At 43.1% G+C, this 19,570-nt stretch overlaps 1 protein-coding gene across 1 annotated transcript; it reads left to right on the top strand.

Annotated features, from left to right (window-relative positions):
- Positions 1-16,850: 16,850 nt before the first annotated feature.
- On the top strand, positions 16,851-19,284 carry LOC136525704 (protein FAR1-RELATED SEQUENCE 5-like). The gene is made up of 3 exons (XM_066518596.1): positions 16,851-18,877; positions 19,051-19,096; positions 19,216-19,284. The coding sequence occupies exons 1-3, from the start codon at positions 16,851-16,853 to the stop codon at positions 19,282-19,284; spliced, it is 2,142 nt and encodes a 713-aa protein (XP_066374693.1).
- The last annotated feature ends 286 nt before the right edge of the window (positions 19,285-19,570 follow it).

The following is a 19,570-nucleotide window of genomic DNA, read 5'->3' on the forward strand; positions in this document are numbered from 1 at the left end:
GCACCGACGGACGATGACGCTAGGGTTGTGGCTCTTCACGGTGACTCGGTGAGATAGGATCTTGCTCTGAGGCTCAGGATGGAGGTGGCACATTGCGGGGAGTCGGTATTTAAGGCCGAGGAGATGTGGGGCACACGGCAAGGCAGAGTCAGGACGGACGCGGACACTGATGCGGCGGCGGAGTCTGGCTCGGTGATGTCGTAGGGAAGAAGAAGGCGACTGATAGCTAGGGCTGGGGTGGTAGCAAGACAAGGCATGACGAGCGGAGAACGGCACGGCTATGCTGGGTCGGCCTGCTGGAGAGAGGGGCGGGAACGGCCTGTGGCGGAGGGGAAAGGCTGAGCGGGGAAGCGGGCCACGCGCTGGGCCAGTGAGAGGAGAGAGCAGGTGGGCCACGGAGGAGAAGTGGGCTGCTCGAGCCAAAAGCCAAGAAAGGGAGAAGAAGAAAATAAAATTCCTTTTTTTATTTTCAAATCCATTTTCAAACCATTTCAAAAGCATTTGAAATTATTTTGAATTTTGGACAAAACCACTCATCACAAAAATAATTATGCATCAACATGAATGCATAAAAATGTTGCTAAGCCTTATGATAAATTTTAATTTAATGAAAAATTATTATTTACCTTGTTTTCATGAGCATAAAAATTCAAAATTAAATCTTTTTAACCCTATTTCAAAAACATAAAATTTTTAGGGTGTTACAATTGGCCAAATGGGATTTTTGGGCAGCTGATTTAATCACAATATCATCAATGTAAACCTCCATAATCACCCCAATTAGATCATGGAAAATCAAATTCATAGCTCTTTAATAAGTATCACCTGCATTCTTCAGCCCAAATATCATCACAACCCACTCAAAGAGACCAACAAACCTAGGACATATGAAAGTCGTCTTAGATATGTCTTCTTCATCCATGAAAATCTGATTATAACTGGCATTACCATCAAGAAAGCTAATAACCCGGTGTCCTAAAGCATCATTGATAAGCATATTGGCTATAGGCATATGATATTCATCTTTCAGAGTAGCTCTATTTAGATCTCTAAAATCAATGCAGACTCTGATCTTTCTAGAATCTTTCTTCTCAATAGGTACAACATTAGAGATCCACTCTGCATACCTGCATGGCTGAATAAACCCCACTTGTAACAGCTGATTAATCTCTTCTTTAATCCTATCATAATGTAGAATTAAATCGGTGGGGTTTTTTCTTGAAAGGCTTGAACCCTTTCTTAATGGGGAGCCAATGCTCAATAAGCTCTCGGCTCAATCCAGGCATCTCTATGTAATTCCATGCAAAACAATCAACATATTCCTTGAGAAGCGTGATTAACTCATCTTTGTAATCGACTTCCAAGTTTTGATTAATAAACATCGATCGAGGCATAGATCCATCCCCAATATCAATTTGTTCTAAAGGGTCGGTCGACGTAAAACCTTGGCCTAACTTATCGAGCTTATCAAAATCATCAATAGCCTCATAGGAATCGATCTTATTAGCCCGATACTGTTAAACATGATGTTTTAACCATTCAAAGTTGGCATCCATTACAACAATGATTACATGATGATATTAAGCCGATTATCAATTGGCTTCAAAGATATAGGAACAAAACCTTGCCTGGTAACACTAATAAACTCAAAGCTAGAAATGTCTCTACTAGATAAGCAAGCAATAGCATCATGCCCCCGAGTGTAGGAGCATCGGCTATAGCAACATCAGCCGATGAATCTGAATGCACAACCTCAACAACATCTCCCACCCATTGGATGAGAAATTGGTGCAAGTTAGATGGCACACAGTGATTGGTATGGATCCAATCATGCCCAAGTATCAAATTATAGCTACCTTGCACATCGGCAATGAAGAATGCCGTAGCCAAAGTCTTGCTTCCAATGGTGAGCTCCATGTTAGCAACTCCTTTGGACGGAATGGGAGCACCTCCTCCAACACCACTAATGGTCATGTTGGTCTTGATTAGCTCCTCATCAGTGCCACCGAGCTTCATGTAAAGCGGATATGGCATCAAGTTTACTATCGCCCCACTGTCCACCAACATGCCATGGATCGGCGTGCCATTGATATGGCCCTTCACATGCTTGAGATGGTTGATAGAGTCATCTAGTTTTTCAAATACAGTGCTCTCCATTGTGAAGTTAAACTCCATCGCTGTAGAGTCATCTGCCATGATGTAGTAATCGGTAGACAAAACAACCACATTGACCTTCACTCTCTTTGGGGTAGCCTCATAATCAACCGTCTCCTCATCGGGAACCTTAGGGACCTCCATGCCAACCAGGGCAGCAATGGTAGTAGCGAAATCATTAGAGGACACCCTAGGGGCACCCATCGACTTAGTTGACTCTAGAACTTTTAGAGCATCAGGGACAGCAACAGTCGGCTTAGCCGACTCTGGGTGCCCCAGAGTGGTAGAAAGGGGTAGCAGTCAGCTAAGCCGACTCTGGCCATCAACAGGAGTCAGCTTAGCCGACTCTGGAGTTAGCTGAGCCGACTAGCCAGCAGTGGCAATGGCATTTTGATCTTTCAAAGGGATTTCAGCATGAACAGGGTTGAAGATTTCACCCTCCAACTTTGCAAGCCTCTCCCTCTTCTATTGCTTATGTCGGGCATGCTACAACTTACGTCATTGAGTTTTATTCAACCCACGAGGACACCATATGGGTTGCTGACACTTAGAATCTCCTTTGGCGCGTTTCTTCTCTTCAACTCTAGCAACTTCTTTAGGAGCTTCATCTTGCTTGGGTGCTGGAATTTCTTCAATTACAATTGGCCCATTATGATTAGAAATAGGAGCTTCTATGGAGCCGATTGTGATGACCGATTGAGGCCTAGCTCTTGGTGAGGGAACGATGGGAACTTCAACCTTCTTAGGCACATAAACTTGCTGTAGTGGTGCCTTTCCTGATTCTTGTGGAGTCAGAGTCCTAGAAGTAATCACACGATCTTGATTTGCATTGCCGGAGCTCGATTGACCATTGTTCAATCGGCTAAACATGGAGGTTCTTGGAACTTGACCAGCAGGCTCTCCCCACCTTTGTTGACTATGCATAGGTGCCACCGGAGGATACGGCACCCAAACTCCATAGGGGCCCTATTGTGGCATAACCAAAGGCAGAATCGAGGGACCCTAATGAGATACACGAGGAGCAACTTTCTGAGGTGGAGCTGCTGGTTGCACCACCGCCAATTGCTTGGACTTGTCATCTTCTGGCTTAGGCGGAGTAGACTCTCTTTTTTTTAACAGCCGATTCTAGGAATTGGCCTTTTGTTGCTTATACTTAGTCATGAGCCTGTCAAAGGTGCATTGCTTCTTCACAAGCTCTCCCTGTCTTTTCTTCTCATTAGTTTTCCAGGTACCAATCTCTGGCCGCTGTGGAACAAACGTACGCAAAACACAAACACCAGAGAAACTTGGGTTGCTGGAACTAGGGGAGTCGGCTAAGGTGGGAGTGGAGTCGGCTGAGCCGACTAGCTCTGCTACATGTTGGAGTTGGCCTAGCCGGCCTCTGCTATGCCGCCGCTATTTCGTACCACCATTACCTTCTCAAATATTGCGTTGATCCAGTAGTGATCCTCAGCTTGTTCTTGCCTTCATCATCCTTCTCAAGCACCACCTTGCACCCTGAATTCTTTTCAACATTCGATGCTACACGTGGTTCGCCGATAATCACATTCTTGTCTCGAGCTTTATCGGCTTGCTTTGGACAAATCAAAACAGCGGGTGCCCCTGCTTCAACCATAAGCATTGGAAAAGGGGACTTATCAACTTGCATCTCACTAAGACTCAATCGTCCCTCATTAAGGGCCGATTGGACCTGCCGATTGAAAACATTACAATCATTAGTGGCATGAGAAAAAGAGTTATGATATTTGCAATAAGCCCGTCTCTTTAACTCATCCGCTGAAGGCATTATATAATTAATTCTAATATAACCAAATTTCAACAATTCATCAAAGATTCGGTCACATTTAGAAAAATCAAAAGTAAATTTCATTTCCTCGTTCCAATTCTTATGAATCGGCTTGAGGAAAGGGCAAGTAACCAATTTATTCTCTGCAAGCCATTTAATTTTAGCAGCTAAAAATTCTTTATCATCATCATTAGAATCATCAGAAAAATCACCAATAAAATGTACATTCTGACGATGGAATTTATAAGCATCACGAGACTCTTTAAGGTGCGATTCAATTGAAATAGCCTTTTGCATAAGTTGATTAACATTGTGAAACTCATAATGCTCAAGCCTTTCTTTAATGCTAGAACACAAACCAGCAAAGCATAAATCAGTCAAGTCTCTTTTAGTAATCATTAAATGAAAACATCAGTTCTTGATTTCTCTAAATCGTTTGAAGAAATCATGGGGCCAAAAATTTTCTTCTAATTCAGCCCATGAACCAATAGAACAAGATGGTAATGAAGTAAACCATGAAAAAGCTGTGCTAGTAAGAGATAATGGAAAATTACGAACTTTTATGAAATCATAAGCACTAGCTTCACCCAATTATGCAAGAAACATGCTAATATGCTCCATAGTTGATTTACTATCATCACCACTAAATTTTTGAAAATTCGGTACCCTTCATCCATCAGGTGCTTTCATGAAACCAAAAGTAGAAGGGTATGGCTTATGATATGCATTCTAACAAGATTTAATTTGCACACCTAAACTACTCTCAATAGATTTAGTCAAATCTTCCTTAAGATGATTCAAAGCTTCATTAAAATCGACTGTCGTAGCATCAGGGGCGACATTAAACATAGGAATTTGATTAGGTGACTTTGGTGGATTTGGTAAAACATTATGCCCCGCCGAAGCTCTATTTGTTGATGCTCTATAATCGGTTCGAAGAGCTCAACCTGAACTTTGTGCACCAACATCTATACGTGTAGATGTGCTAGCACCAGGTTGACCGACCTTATCAGTTTCAGACGTTGAAGGGGCTGATTGAAACTGGCTAGCAGATGCATGAGAAGTTTGATTTTCATATAAATTTAAAGGCATACCAAATTGAGGTTGTTACATGGCACCCGATTGATCATAATCGGTTGTCTTGCCCTCTAGCTTATCCATAGGACTACTAAGTAAACTAAATGAATGCTGAATAGTATTTGTAAGTGTATTCTTTGTATCAACTAGCATTTTAGCATAATTTGTATGAGTTGGATAAGCATCAGTATATACCTCATCATCATATTTAGCTTTTCCGCTTCCCTTCTCCTCGACGCCTGAAGATGCAGAGGCCGTTGCGTCGCCATAGGCAGGTTCATGAAACTAAGTAACCTTGTCGTGCCGATTCTTAGTATAGCTCTCCAAGAAAGCCCTAGTATCGGCATCGAGCTTGGCTTGAAGCTTCTGGCGTAACTCATCTAGAAGCTTATCCATGGATGTAGGAAAGATCATATTAGCTCATCCATATTAGTCTTGTCACCCTTGTCGGTGGCAGCACCATCATTAGCTCCCATGTTGCTAGTAGATTGGTTTTTGATTCGTTTCACTTTCCCTAACGGAGTCACCAAAAAGTATGTTGACGTTGAAGATAACTCCAAGCCAACACACCAATAGGGCCTTGGACGCCCAAAGGGGTTGTAGATCAACCTGCAACGCAGCAAAAATGTAGCGTAATCAATCAAACCGATCTAGAAACCTATAAGGCCGATGTAGAGCCCGTTCTTGGCTGAAAACGCTCCCGAACTACTCCCGGGAAGACCCGTCAGGGAGGAGCACGTGGAGGATCTCCTAGGACCAGCAAGGCCGCCTAGGATGCCGTCAAATCTCGTTGAGAGACATGCCGAACAGCAGGAGGGGTTGACAGAGGAGAATTAGGGCAAAAGGAGTTGATATATTGTATTTTTGACGATGGGATAAATGAGAACTCAATCGGTCGTGATCCTCTCGTATATATAGAGTGTTGGTCGTATCCCAGTAGGAAACATCTCCAAGACGCATTCTCCAAGTTTCCCACGTCAAAAATATATCAAAAACCGTTTTTAGGAAATCTCCTACTCGGTTTTCAGGACGAGTCGGCTTAGCCAACTTTTGCGGGTTGCTCAGCCCCTGTGGGCTGAATGATGGGGCAGTCAGCTTAGCCGACACCTAGGGGGCACTACGTAGAAAACCTTTTTTAGGGGCGGCTGGTAACCCTCTGTAGGGGCAGTTTTGCCAGCCGCCCCTATCAAAGGGTGGCTACAAATCGCTGATTTGTAGGGGCAGCTGGATATTGAGCTGCTCCTACAAATCAATTTTCAGAAAAAACGAAAAAGGGGCAAAAAATAGCAATTTTTTTTTAATCCGAGAAGGTCCCCACCGGCAGCCACACACACCCTCACTCTACCGTTGTAGCATTTTTTTCATGATTTTTGCACACTTTGCGTCGGCCAGGTTTCGAACCCGTGACGCTCGCGCGTAAACTCCTCTACCACCACACCCCACGATCACTTGTGTCTACATTTCATTTTCGTTCCCCACATATTATACAAAACTGAGTATAAATTGATTATTTGAGGCCCTAAACTAATTCAAATCAAAAAGTTATCAACAACAAAGTTTTATAACTTTTCGAGATCTACAACTTTCATTTTGGTTGTTTCTCCATCCGATGTCACTTATAAAATTTGAATTTCAAATTTAAGAAATTCGAACGTAGTTTTTTATGATAAGATGATTTTAAATGAGAAAGTTATCAACTACAAAGTTTCATAACTTTTCAAGATCTACAACTTTTATTTTTACTGTTTGTCCATCCAAGGTCGTTTAAAAAATTCAAAATTCAAATTTTTGGAAATTCAAACGTAGTTTTCCTTGATAAGATGATTTCAAATCAAAAAGTTGTCAACTATAAAGTTTTATAACTTTTCGAGATCTACAACTTTCATTTTAGTTGTTTCTCCAACCAAGGTCGTTTACAAAATTTGAATTTTAGTGCTTAATTTTTAATACTCGGTGTCTATTTGTAGATGAACTTCAATATTGAGCCGCCTCTACAAATCTGATTTGTAGGAACGGCTTGGGGCGGCTCATTTGGCAACCATTCGTAGGGGCGGTTCAATATAAAGCCGTCCCTACAAAGAAAAGAAGGCGTTGCTAGTAGTGGGGTGAGCTAGCCAATTCGCTGTTGACTGAAACCACCGTGGAAACCTCGGAGACAGTTACATCAGAAGCTGTACGTATCAGAATTCAGAAGAGGTTCAGAGTTCCATTGCTGTGGCGGTCGATGATATTGGCTTGGTAGATAGTGATAATGACATTGTCAATCACCATGATGAGGACATGATGACTGATGTGGAGCTGTGGCAGCAACTTGAAAGTGAGTTGTACCGGAGGAGGGAGGGAGAAGACGATGAAACGGAGGAACAAGACCACAAGAGGCATGGAGGAACAAGCACAAACTATCTGACAGCAGATACTGATGCTTGCATTCAAAATATTTAACTTATCAATGACGTTTTCCTCTTTCTTTTCTTGTAAAGGAATTTACTGAACTTTCTTGACTTTCTGAAGAAACCTGACTCAAGTGAGCTTGATCAAGTAAGCTTGTCTCTGGGATCAAGGAGAGAGTGCACCCGCATAACAAGTTTTACGGTGCCATTAAGGCAACTCACCATGGCATGATGCATCAATATGAGCTTGAAGCTCGGCGGGAAACGTCATTCTAGGCTTGCTCTGTTAAGGGCATGAGCAAATTAAATGATTCAGGTTGTATTTTTAAGTATCACAGTAAGTCAATAACTAGGCCCGTGATCTACATGTTTGGGTGGATCTGATTTCCTTAGGGCTCATCAATTTTCTGTCCTTTTTTTTCTAGAGCAGTCACTATATTGTGGTTGTTCTCCGAGTGAACTTTAGTGGACATAGTTCATGTGCCTTTTGATTTTGATAGGTCTTTTAGCTATGAACTATTCTGTCAGTAACGACCAAGAAGGTATTGAGTTTATGCAACTGAGATAGCTTATATTTTCAAAACTGGACACACTCTTCTATTCCTTAGAATATCCATTGATTGCTAACTAACAACTTTCACAATATAAGAAAAAATAGATGTTATGAAGGGATATTTATGATGATCAGTTGGAGTGTCATTTGTTGCGTGGAAGTGGCACACTTTGATACAAAAGTCATTTAAGTTGGTGATAAGAGAGTTAAGATTGACAAAATCATAATATAGCTTAGCTTTGGAAATGATCTTAATAAGGGACTTTAGTTCGGCCATATGGATTGCATATTCTGAGTGACACAGAGTTGTCTTGAAATATTGATTCTGGCTTGGCGATAATCTTCGGACAACACACCCATCTCGTGAAATTCGTTGTTGCTCCCGTTGTAACGCACGGGCAATCACCTGGTATATAATAAACATGGATTTTGATTTTGGGTCACGGATAGGATAATGATATAGGACATCTCTAATTCATGAAATTGGCCATGATCTGGCCAGGATTGGAAGAGTGAGATGGATGAAAATCTATAGGAGGAAATGGAAGTTCAAATTTATGGCACTAAATATATGAAGCATGGTTTTATTTATCTTTTGTTTAAGAAAAAAACAACAACGGTGCTATCAGATTTTAATTAGCATGATTTACTTGAATATGCGTGTTTTTTACTTTTAAATTTTGGTACACGGAGAGCCGGAGACGGAATGGCAGAGTGAATTTTTGTTTTTCTTGTAGCATCTCGGCGTATCTGCTTCTTGCTTCCGAGGTCCGAGCCTTGAAACGTTGTGTGGACCTGCCGCCTGCAACCATGTGGCACGCGCCACGGCGCCGCCCGTCTCTACTCTGGAGAGCTAGAGCTCCGCACGCGCCACCCATCTGCACCGCTGCCACAGCTCATCACTCCGGGACTGCGGGGACCTTTCGGCAACCGGTTGCTATTGCTTTCTAGTACTCGTATCATCATCACCCCTCTCATGGTCTCACCTCTCCTCAACCCCAGAGCTTCAGTACATGCGTGCGAGATTGATCGCGCAAGGACTGGCGCGTGGAGCACGGCATCGACGCCGTTGAATCCGAGCACCGGGCAGGTGAGAAGGGGGCAGATCCCTGTTGATGTCTTCCGATGCGGGATGTCTTTGATGAGCCCGTGATGTTGCTGCTTGCCTAGCACACTCCTTAAATCCAGATCTCCTCTTGTGTTTAATTTTTAGTTTGATTCGTATCCTGATGCAACTCCGTTTTTTTGTGTTCGATCTGATTTATTGCCTGATTTAATTTATCTGATTTGTATTGGTGATTTCATGATAGGAGGGGAGACATGGGAGGCTAATATGCTATGCTCTTAATATAATGTAGCTGCAAAGGATCTTTACCCGTTTACCGGCGACGCTCAGTGCGGCGAGCTCCGCCGGCGCTACCAGCACCCAGCTCTCGGCCTCGGCTATGACCGGCGGACGGCACGAGTGCACCATGACCGTCGGCGTTGGCCGCCAGAGCAGGCGAGGTGCACGCGGACGCTGACATGGAGCGAAGCCCTGGAGCTCGTCCTCGGCGCTGCGTTCTTTCTCTCCACAGGCGCGCGGGCAGCATAGGCGAGGTGCTAGAGCTCGGCGGCTGCCGCAGGCACACAGCGCTGCGGGGAAGATAGGCATGATACGGATGCGGACGTAGACGCTGGCACGGTAAGACAGTGGAGCTTGTCTCGGCAGCGCGTTCTTCCTTCCGGCGGACGCGGACGCCGCGTTCTTGCTCCTCGCGCGACCGGGACAGCCCAGCCGCCGCCACGGGCACGGGCAGCTCTGCTCCTCGCCGCGCCTGCCCGATCTGCAAGCGATCCGCCGCCGTTGCCTCGAGCCGCTCTGCTCCGCGCCGCCGCTGCTGGTTGCTTCCTGGAGCGTAGCCGAGGAGGGCCTCCTCTGTATTTTCACTTTATATGTACATCTGCTTCCTATGAGTTGTATCTGGACTCGGCCTAGACTTGCGTTTGCAGCAACACGAAGTGGGGAAAAAAATAGGAAACTAAACAGAACAAGAAATAACCGAAGCTAATTACTGGAGAGGGAAACGGAAACAACGTTAATGATTAGGTTGGACGAAAATCTAATGTGGCCTTTGTCTTTTTATTATCAGAGATAGATTTATATCTTCAAATAAATTTATTATAAAATATATTCTATAACTAATCTAATGATACTTGTCCTGTATCATAAATATTAGTAGTTTTTATATAAATTTAATCAAAATTTTAATAGTTTCACTCGTTCAGAAGTGAGAATTGTATTTTTTATATGGAGGGAGTACCTAGTAGTATTACTGCTAGATCTTGTTTTGTATTTGGGGCAGGTCAGCAGCAAGCCAACAAACAGCCCGGGCAGCCGCCCAGGTGGCCAGGCCTCGGCTCTAAGGATGGCAACGGGGATGTACCCGTCGGGTATCGTCGGAACGTTCTCTTCCCCGCTACGGAGAATTCATCCCATCCCCGTCCCCGTTAACTGTCTCGGGTATAGATTCTTGTCCATCCCCATACCCGCCGGGCATCGGTCGGGTAACAGATACCCAACGGGTATTGCATACCCGATAAACAAGGACACTTGGGGTCGCAGCTTTACAATCAGAGACGTTTCTTCTTCGTTCGGGTATAAGTGTCGGAGTCTCGGAGATGCCGAGGAGAAGGAGCGAGGTTGCGAGGAGGACGAGCAAAGGTGGTAGAGAGACTGAACTAAGGAAGCGAGGGGCACGACCGCTCGTGAGGCAGGCGTGCTTGTGCTTGTGCTGCTAGCGGAGATGGTGAGGAAAAATTGAACTAGGGTTCCTAAAACACACAAACTATATATATGATTGTTCAGATTTGGGCAAAAATACCTATGTTGAGCTTCTTTGGGCCTAATACTTGCATGATAGCTCAAATAGTCGGGTTCCCCAACGGGTAACGGGGACGGGTAAATAGGGAACGTTCCCGTACCCGCTATACCTGTCGGGGATGGATTCTTGCCCATTTAGATGCCCCGCGGGTAAAGATATGATCCCATCTCCGTCTCCTAATGGATCAAATACTCGTCGGGTATCGAGTATCGGGGCCCGTTGCCATCTTTACTCGGCTCCATCGCTGGTTCTTTCACAGTACGAGTTACCTCTATCTCAAATTTCTATCTGTACCACTACACTTTATATGCTCCATAGTACTTTTTTTTTGTCAGAGTTGTCCATCGTGTGGAACAGTTGCATTGACCTTTCTGAATCCAGTTTCTTCGAGCCTTTCTGCTGCAAGCACCAAGTAGGCTGCTGATCATCCGAATCAAATCAGAAGCCGCATATCCAGCGTTCTGAAGAAACCCACTTTACCTTGTTCAGGCTTGGTTCAGTTGCCAGGATGCTGAAAACCTGAAACTAGGAGACCTCCAACTCATTTCAGAACATACTTGTTGAATTGCTGAATTTCAGAACAAAGTGCTGTGACCCTGAAACGCTATGCTGTTTTTTTTTAAAAAAAAAGAAACGCTATGCTCATTCGTGATTTCCTTTTCTTTCTCACTGTAGCTTGGCGTTAGCATTGTTATGATAAACTCTAGAGTGCATCACATTTGGGTACTGCGACCCCAAAGCTGCTGAATTTGCAATGGAACAAGTGAAATCAGGGATACCGTCAGGTATAAGGCAGCATATATGGGTGCTGCAACTGTTGTAACAGTTCAAAGGAAGACATCAGCGTATTGGTTGACAAGTGGAAAAACTGAAATTACTGGACAGTTAAACTGGAAATACAACAAAACCTTGATTTTTTTTTCTATCAATATGATTGCATTTATCTATAGCTTGCTTGAGATTAGTATTACCATTTTCTCAAACACATGTCGGCAAACCATCCACATGATGACATGACTAAAGAACCCAAAAGCCCCGGTATTACATGCAGCAACTATATATCAAAACAGCAGAAAGTCACTTTGAACATCTGAGCTATAACGGACACTATTCTTGAGTTGTGCCTCTATAGCCCTCTACATTCTCAATCGCCTGCTGCTCTGTCAACAAAAACAACAAGGGCAAAATGTTAATTCGTTTAGCCCAATCAGTATCTCCCAGACAAAATGACAGAACCAAAATATTATATAAGAAAAAAGAGCCCTTTTACAGTACTTGAAATTGCCTCGCGTTGCCTCCCATTGCCTCCTGAAAATTTTAATTATCATCCTAAAGGGTACGTTGGTCATTTCACGTGCCTATCACTACTCGCCGCGCCCCTCCCCGATCCGCGCCCGAAGCCGACTCGCCCTCGCACTCGGCATCGCCCGACGCCCCAACCCTCGCACGCGTTCACCAAAGCCGCCACCGCCGCCGCCGCCCTCGCACGGCGCCGCGCCGGCCTGCCATCCCCCGCACTGCCCTGCTCTTACCCTAGCGACCGCTGCCCTGCTCTCTCCCTCCCTCTAGCCGCCGCCGGAGCCTCGTCGCGACGGCGGCCCAGCCGCGCCGCTGCCCCCGCCCCCAGCGCGAGGGCCGCGGTGGTCGCCTCCGTCGCCGCCTTCGTCGAGTCCACCGGATTCCCGCGCGCCCTCGCCGCCCTCCAGTCTGAGGCCAGCCTCGAGGTACCAACTCCCCTGTAATCCGATCACATGATGAAACCTCGAATCAATTTGGTTTGTGTTCATTCTGATTCCATTCACTACTCTTTCATATGGAGATATCATTCTAATTAGGGACAGATGTCACACAAATCATTTCTGGAACCAGTTATGGAGCTAATAATGTCTGAAGGTATACTGTCCATGGTGAAATAATTGCTAAGAGTCCTTAAAATGCACACCCTACAGAGAAAATAAGATAATCTAGAAAATAAAGCATTATAATCATGGATGAAGTGGCCACCCGACCACTTATCTATCTTTTCTTTTGTGATTAACAACTCTTCTGTACTAATTAATTAATTTTGGTTGAGAATAAATTGAGAAGCTCCTACCCCAGACTGTGGCAGGAGTAAGTACACAGGCAATAATTGAAGCTTCAATTGCCGCATAACACATCAAATTATGCATGCCACAGCAAAGTTATTTTTTGTTGAGAAGAAATTGAGAAGCGCTATCTGGAATCATATCAAGATATGTAATATATGTTCATCTTTTTGATAGCTAGTCTATCAACTGCTATTTATGATGAGAATTGTTAGCAATAAAATAGTGGTTCAACCATTCTCAACCTCCTTGTGATCTCTGTAGCTAAAGGAATTATTAGCCTTGAATGTCAGATGACTCTCCAGGGAAAAAATGAATAAATCATGACACATTCAACTAACAAGATCAATGTACTTGTTTATTATAAGAAGCACATCAACTAATCAATAATTCAAGATCAAGCAATAAAACACCTAAATTTGGTATGGATAACCCATGATATCAACATAATCATGAAATCAGTGAACCTACTGCAACAACTTTTATAAGAACCTGAGCTGGTTAGAGGTATGGGTGTAAAGTAAACCCCCACACCCAGGTTCAAGTCCGCTTTAGATCACTTGCAAGAGAGAAGTTGATGAGCAGAGGATGGCCTCGAAATGAAGTTATAGGAAAAGCGAATGATAGTAAAGTCTATCAAACCTTCCATTTTTTTAAAAAGAAAAGGAATGCTGAAGTCTAAAGCAACTGATGGTTCAACACTATGTATCAGTTGCCCAATTTAACACTTGTAACTACATCTGTTACCAAGTTTTAAATTGCATATCTGTAATACAACATAATCACAAGACAAAGAAGAAGCATTGAAGTTAAAGAACCTTCATCTTTGTGACAGATGCAGTTGTCCTCTCCAATGCATATCCTAATATGCGTCCTGATAAAACTATGACCTACACGAAGTGACTTATGATGCTAAATCACTGACGGTTCACAAAAATATCCACACCAGCTAATCAAAACTTAACAACTAACTATTTGAGCAGATAAGATTAAAGTTTTATTTGGATGCTGTAATTGAAGCTGGACTATCAACAACAGAAGCTTATTTGGAACATATGGTGCCTTTCAAAGATCTAATAAAGGAGTAATAGTGTAAAAATGATCCTCGTTGGAACGCGTTGCATTTAGTCTATGTGATCATGAAAGTAACCCCTCACCAAAGAAATCTTGAATGTGACGATTGTGGTCAAAAAGCAGGACAGGTATAGGAGCCTTCACTATCAGCATACATCTAAACAAAAGAAAAGGTGCCTTGTAGGGAACTAGGAGAGATTCCGTGGTATGGTAGGGATTTTTTTAGGTAAGCAATACGATAGTTTTGCACTGCTCATAGTTATGTAGGCCTTCCAGGTATAATCTGTGTTTTTTTAGGGTTTCAAGGAGGGGGAGAGGCGGCGGCGGGGGTGCTCTAGTTAATCCCCTAAACCAAAGTGCTCTAGTTAATTTTAGTGTGATGTACACCTTACTGACATGAGAATGCTTGTAGGTTGTAGCCATGTTAAGGTAAGATAAAGGCAATTAAAGAACAAGTGTTGCCCATTTGCAATAAGCACCAGTGAGCAACTCCTGATGACCCTGTTGAAATCTAACCTACTAACTGAAAAAATAATAATATCATCAAAACTGAAGTACGAATGTGTGTAGTACCATTACCAAAAAATAAAGCAGTTGGATTTATAGAGTTGAGTAATGCAGAATTAAAGTACATATATATCACTGCAGTACTGCACTCTGCTCAATGTCTGCCTGCTGATTCGTGCTCATTACATAGATTTGACGGCGGCCTAGCCGCGCCGCTGCCCCCGCCCCCAGCGCGAGGGCCGCAGTGGTCGCCTCCGTCGCCGCCTTCGTCGAGTCCGCCGGATTCCCGCGCGCCCTTGCCGCCCTCCAGTCCGAGGCCATCCTCGAGGTACCAACTCCCCTGTAATCCGATCACATGATGAAACCTCGAATCAATTTGGTTTGTGTTCATTCTGATTTCAAAATTGTTTTGTTGTTAATCTGCATAGTTTTCATATGCCTCTTTGCGGTGGCTGCTTCTTTTAATTAGGTCTATATGCAATTTCACATATATCATTTTGTTTGAGTGACCTTGTGGTAAACTGTTCTGAAATAATTATCAGACTATCAAAATATCTGTATCGTTTGAGAGAAATAGGATCAAAGTAGGATCTTCCTTCTTCTGGATAATTCTGACATGTCAAGCTCATGCGGCAAGGAATGCTCCACTGTCTTCTTTGACATGTGATCGAAGTAGGACTAGTAGTTAGCTTTTATATTTAGGAGATGAGTGGTATTTGCATATATTAATATTGCAACCATATCAACAATTTCAATACATAATCAAACATTTCTTAGATTTAAACGTAGAACATGGAAATCAATTATTCACCTGGGATATATGGCATGGGAAATGCATGTTGGTAATAATGGCACATTTTGGTTAAAACATTAAGCAACTGAAAAGGACCTGCCTCAAATGGTACCAACCAATCTTAAGCAGCAACTTTCAGTTGACAAAGACTGTAGTGGTTTGAGTGTCTCTGAACCACAGAAAATCAATTATTGGCTTATGAGCCACCAATAATATCATCCATACACTTCAGCATAAGTACTGTTCCCCCACAGCATATCCATGGTCTCACCAGCTTTGGATTGTTGTTTAGTCAAAAATCAAAACATGACCTTTGTTTTTTTTGAAATCTTTGCTTTTTTATATTAATAATAAGAAGAAAGGGAGTCTAAGAAGAGTATAAGACTTATACAAGCCCATTGGGGAAGGGTTTAATACATGGACCATGCCAAGTAAACAAAAAGGAAAACGACCACCAACATATACATGCAAATGCCACTGCTGCATTAGCTTCCATACTCCACAAGATGGTCTCATCCCTTGTATCTTGCATAATGACATTGAAATTAGGAGAGCTCACCTCACAGAAGCATCCATTACTGTGCTTCCATAACCACCAAGCGACCAAAATTACTAATGAGTTGAAGCCTTTGCAGTAGGGGATTATCCTATGCTTCCCGATAAAATCAACCAAATAGTATTGTGATGCAATTACTTTTGTGTGGAAAAATGCGATCGGACTTCTCAACCTAGTCATCTGGTAGTTAACTTCGGTCTTTTGTTCATGTAAAGCTTCACTAGTCATCCGCACAGACACCTCTAAATAACGCTACAATTACTGTCCTGGGCTCGTTACAAGCTATGTTTGAAAGGTCCCTCAGTATAGCTCTGTCCTCGGCCCTATGTATATCCTTGAAAGTGTCATAGGTATGATCTACTTTCATTCAACAATCAAAATTTTACTCTGTTCAGTGATTTACAAGCTGTGATGACTGACAACATGTGATGATAGCATAAACCAATTTGAGATATTTATGAAGTTTGTCACATAAGTGTTCTAAGACACTTTCATCATGCTGTAGAGATTGTCAGTTAAGGGATTTTACTAGTGATGGCCAAACCATGTCAGTGCTGTGGTGTGAAATGCTACTTTTTATAACCCCACATATCGCAATCATTCCTGAACTTGACCATCCTCTTGAGGATCTTTTCAGTATCAGTCCATGAGGCCTCATCAGTCATCACTGTCCCTGGTTGATCTGCTGTACAGATTACTTGGTCCACATGATTCACATAAGCCTTTTCAAACTTTATGCACAAACAGGGTGACAGATTAAAAATAAGTGAAGCATGTGGGAGCTTGTTAATGTAATGATATATGCTAAGATAATCCATGTGATTCCAGCCATTTGTGTAGTAGGCAAGGCCTACTTGGCTAATTTTTTAGTAGATAGGCAGTACTGTTGAATCAGTCCCTTGATCAAGTGTAAGCTTAAACAAAAGACTGATCTCACTTGGTTGCAAGTGAGTGAACATGTGTGTGTGTGACCTTGCGTGGGGCTGAAGGCTTCATTTTTCAGGAGGAAATGTCGGATGATGATTCTTTGCTGGAGTACAGTGAAATTGTTACGAAGATGTTTGGCAGTGAGGACGACGGATTTGAGTTTTATAACAACTACGCTTATGAGAAAGGATTTAGTGTGAGAAAGGAATACTGCGAGTGGGACAACGGCCACAATGATAGGACCCTTCGGAAGTTTGTTTGCAGCTGTGAAGGTTTCCGCGCAGAGAAGGAGGTGAGGAGGGAGATCAAGAAGCGGAGGCCGCGGAATATCACTCGTTGTGGATGCCGTGCTCAACTTGTGATTGCACAGGATCCGAACACAGAGCAGTGGTATGTGAAGGATTTCATCGATGAGCACAACCATCCGATGACGGAACCAGACCTTGCTTGCTTTCTGCGTTCACATAGAAGAATCAGCGATGATCAGAAAGCAGAGATTGTGCAACTGCAGATTTCTGGGATCCGCAAACACCAGATAATGGATATTATGATTAGGCGGTATGGTGGGTATGATAAGGTTGGATTTACATCAAGGGACCTTTACAATTTCTGCCATCGCAACAAGACGGAGACACTTTCCGGTGGTGATGCTCGAACAATCATCAGTTACATGACAGAATCAAAACATAGAGATCCTGATTTCTTTTTCCAGTACAAGACTGATGGGAGAGGGCACCTGACGGGACTGCTCTGGTGTGACTTTCAATGTCAGATGGATTATAGAGCGTTTGGTGATGTCGTCGTGTTTGATGGCACGTACAAAACGAATCGATACAACCTGACCCTTGTTCCTTTTGTTGGGGTGAATCACCATAAAAGCACGGTTCTTTTTTCCTGTGGAATTCTTTCTCACGAGGATACTGAGTCGTATGTGTGGCTGCTTAGGTCATTCTGTGATGCCATGATTCAGAAGCATCCGGTTTCTGTGATCACCGATGGAGATCGTGCTATGCAGAAAGCAATCAGTATTGTGTGGCTGAATTCATCGCATAGGCTATGCGTATGGCATATTGAGGTGTGCATTGCGCGTAATCTTCACACCCAGGATCTGAAGGATAAGGTTAGGGGTTTTCTTTATGATCGTTGCTCCATAGAAAAGATTGAGAGGAAATGGATAGCATTCTTGGCAAAGGAGAAAGTTACAGATAAGGACTCGTGGCTGTACCAAATGTATGAGATGAGGGAAATCTGGTGTGCGGCATATCATGCTGGTAAGTGCTACTTAGGACTGAGGAGCAACCAGCGTAGTGAGAGCCTACACTCTAGGATTCAGTTTAATCTAGATCGGAAAATGACACTGTTAGAGCTGATACAGCACGTTGACCACTGTCTTTCAAAGTTGCGCAGTAATGAAGCATATCTGGACTTTCAAGCAAGTTCTAAGCCATGCTTACAACTAGATGCTTCAACTATTGAGAAAGAGGCTGCGAATTTGTTCACACCAAGTGTTTATTTTGCTGATGTGCAGTACAGCGTAAAAGCAGCCGACAAGTGTTATTGGATTGAGACTATAGATGGCTATGATATTGTTGAGTATATTGTTGGAAGGGTTGATAAAGGAGACAAACAATACTATGTGAAATGTGAGATATGTGTTGTTGAACGCAAGCTGAAGGAAATTTCTTGTTCTTGTCTAAAGTTACAGTCCCTTGGAACCCCATGCTCACACATCTTCTTTGTATTGGGTCGTCGAGGAGAACACAAGCTTCCAGACTCCTGTGTTTTGGAAAGGTGGACGAGGGGGGCCAAGCGTGGATTTCCTCCTATAAGGAAGAGTGCCATGTATGACTATTCCGATAGCTTACAGAGGTACCATGAGCTACACAATATCAGTCAAACGACATCCTTTGTAGCATCTCAATCACTTGAAGCATATGGGCGGTTAAAACGCGTTCTTCATGAGGAAGCTGCTATGATCCCTCCAAATGGAGGAGAGAATGGAGGCAAGAGGTTTGGTCCTGTGCTGCCGCAAGCCCTGGATGTTGATTCTGCAGATGTCTTTGATCCCATACATGTGCCTGGTAGAGGAGCCCCGAAGAAAAAGTTGAAGTCAGTTTCAGATAAATCTAAGAAGAAATGTACCCTGTGTAAGGGTGAGGGTCACAATCGGCGAACATGCTCCAAGAGAGAAGAGGTAAGCTAAGTGTAATGTTCATCAAAGCTGAAAACTGGCTGTCTGTGAGGCATGTGTACTTATGGGTAATGTTCCTCTTCATTTGTAGGAAACAATGCTCCCTGAAGATGTGCCGGATATATGATTTGCCAAAGGTAACTAAAATCGCCTAGTCTTGTGTAAACACTACACTGTTTAGCACATTTGCTTTCCTTGTCATGTGAAACCCATACCCTTGCTGTTTGCTGCCTATATCTGCTGATTGTTCTCACAGATTTCTGGAACAATCCTGTACAATGGAAATGTGTGCTGCTCTGCCTGCAAACGAATCATTTTTATCTGAAAAGCCATAAGTTGAGGAATATTGCTTTATACTGCTTATTCCTTAAAAGCACCTCAATTTGATGCATCTGCTTCTGGATGATTCTTTGTTCACAAGTTTCTAAATATTTTCTGCATTTTCACCTAAAAAGGTGGAATTATCAAGTTCAATGTTATAGCTATTCTTAGGCATCTGCATGATACACCTAGAAAGCAATATGACGTGTATTCGATATATGCAACTGCAATTATTAGCTGTTGCTTTCTCCTTTTTGGGTTTTGAGCAGAAAAGGTCTCAGTGAAAGCTA

This window comes from Miscanthus floridulus, chromosome 19, assembly GCF_019320115.1.
Source record: "Miscanthus floridulus cultivar M001 chromosome 19, ASM1932011v1, whole genome shotgun sequence".
NCBI classification, from domain to species: Eukaryota; Viridiplantae; Streptophyta; class Magnoliopsida; order Poales; family Poaceae; genus Miscanthus; species Miscanthus floridulus.

What these genes read in the sequence shown, in the direction of transcription:
- LOC136525704 (XM_066518596.1), top strand. Translation starts at nt 16,851, where the DNA reads ATGTCGGATGATGATTCTTTGCTGGAGTACAGTGAAATTGTTACGAAG. An exon ending in GCCCCGAAGAAAAAGTTGAA is followed by an intron (nt 18,878 to 19,050) that starts GTCAGTTTCAGA and finishes CTTCATTTGTAG; the next exon opens with GAAACAATGCTCCCTGAAGA. An exon ending in GGATATATGATTTGCCAAAG is followed by an intron (nt 19,097 to 19,215) that starts GTAACTAAAATC and finishes TTGTTCTCACAG; the next exon opens with ATTTCTGGAACAATCCTGTA.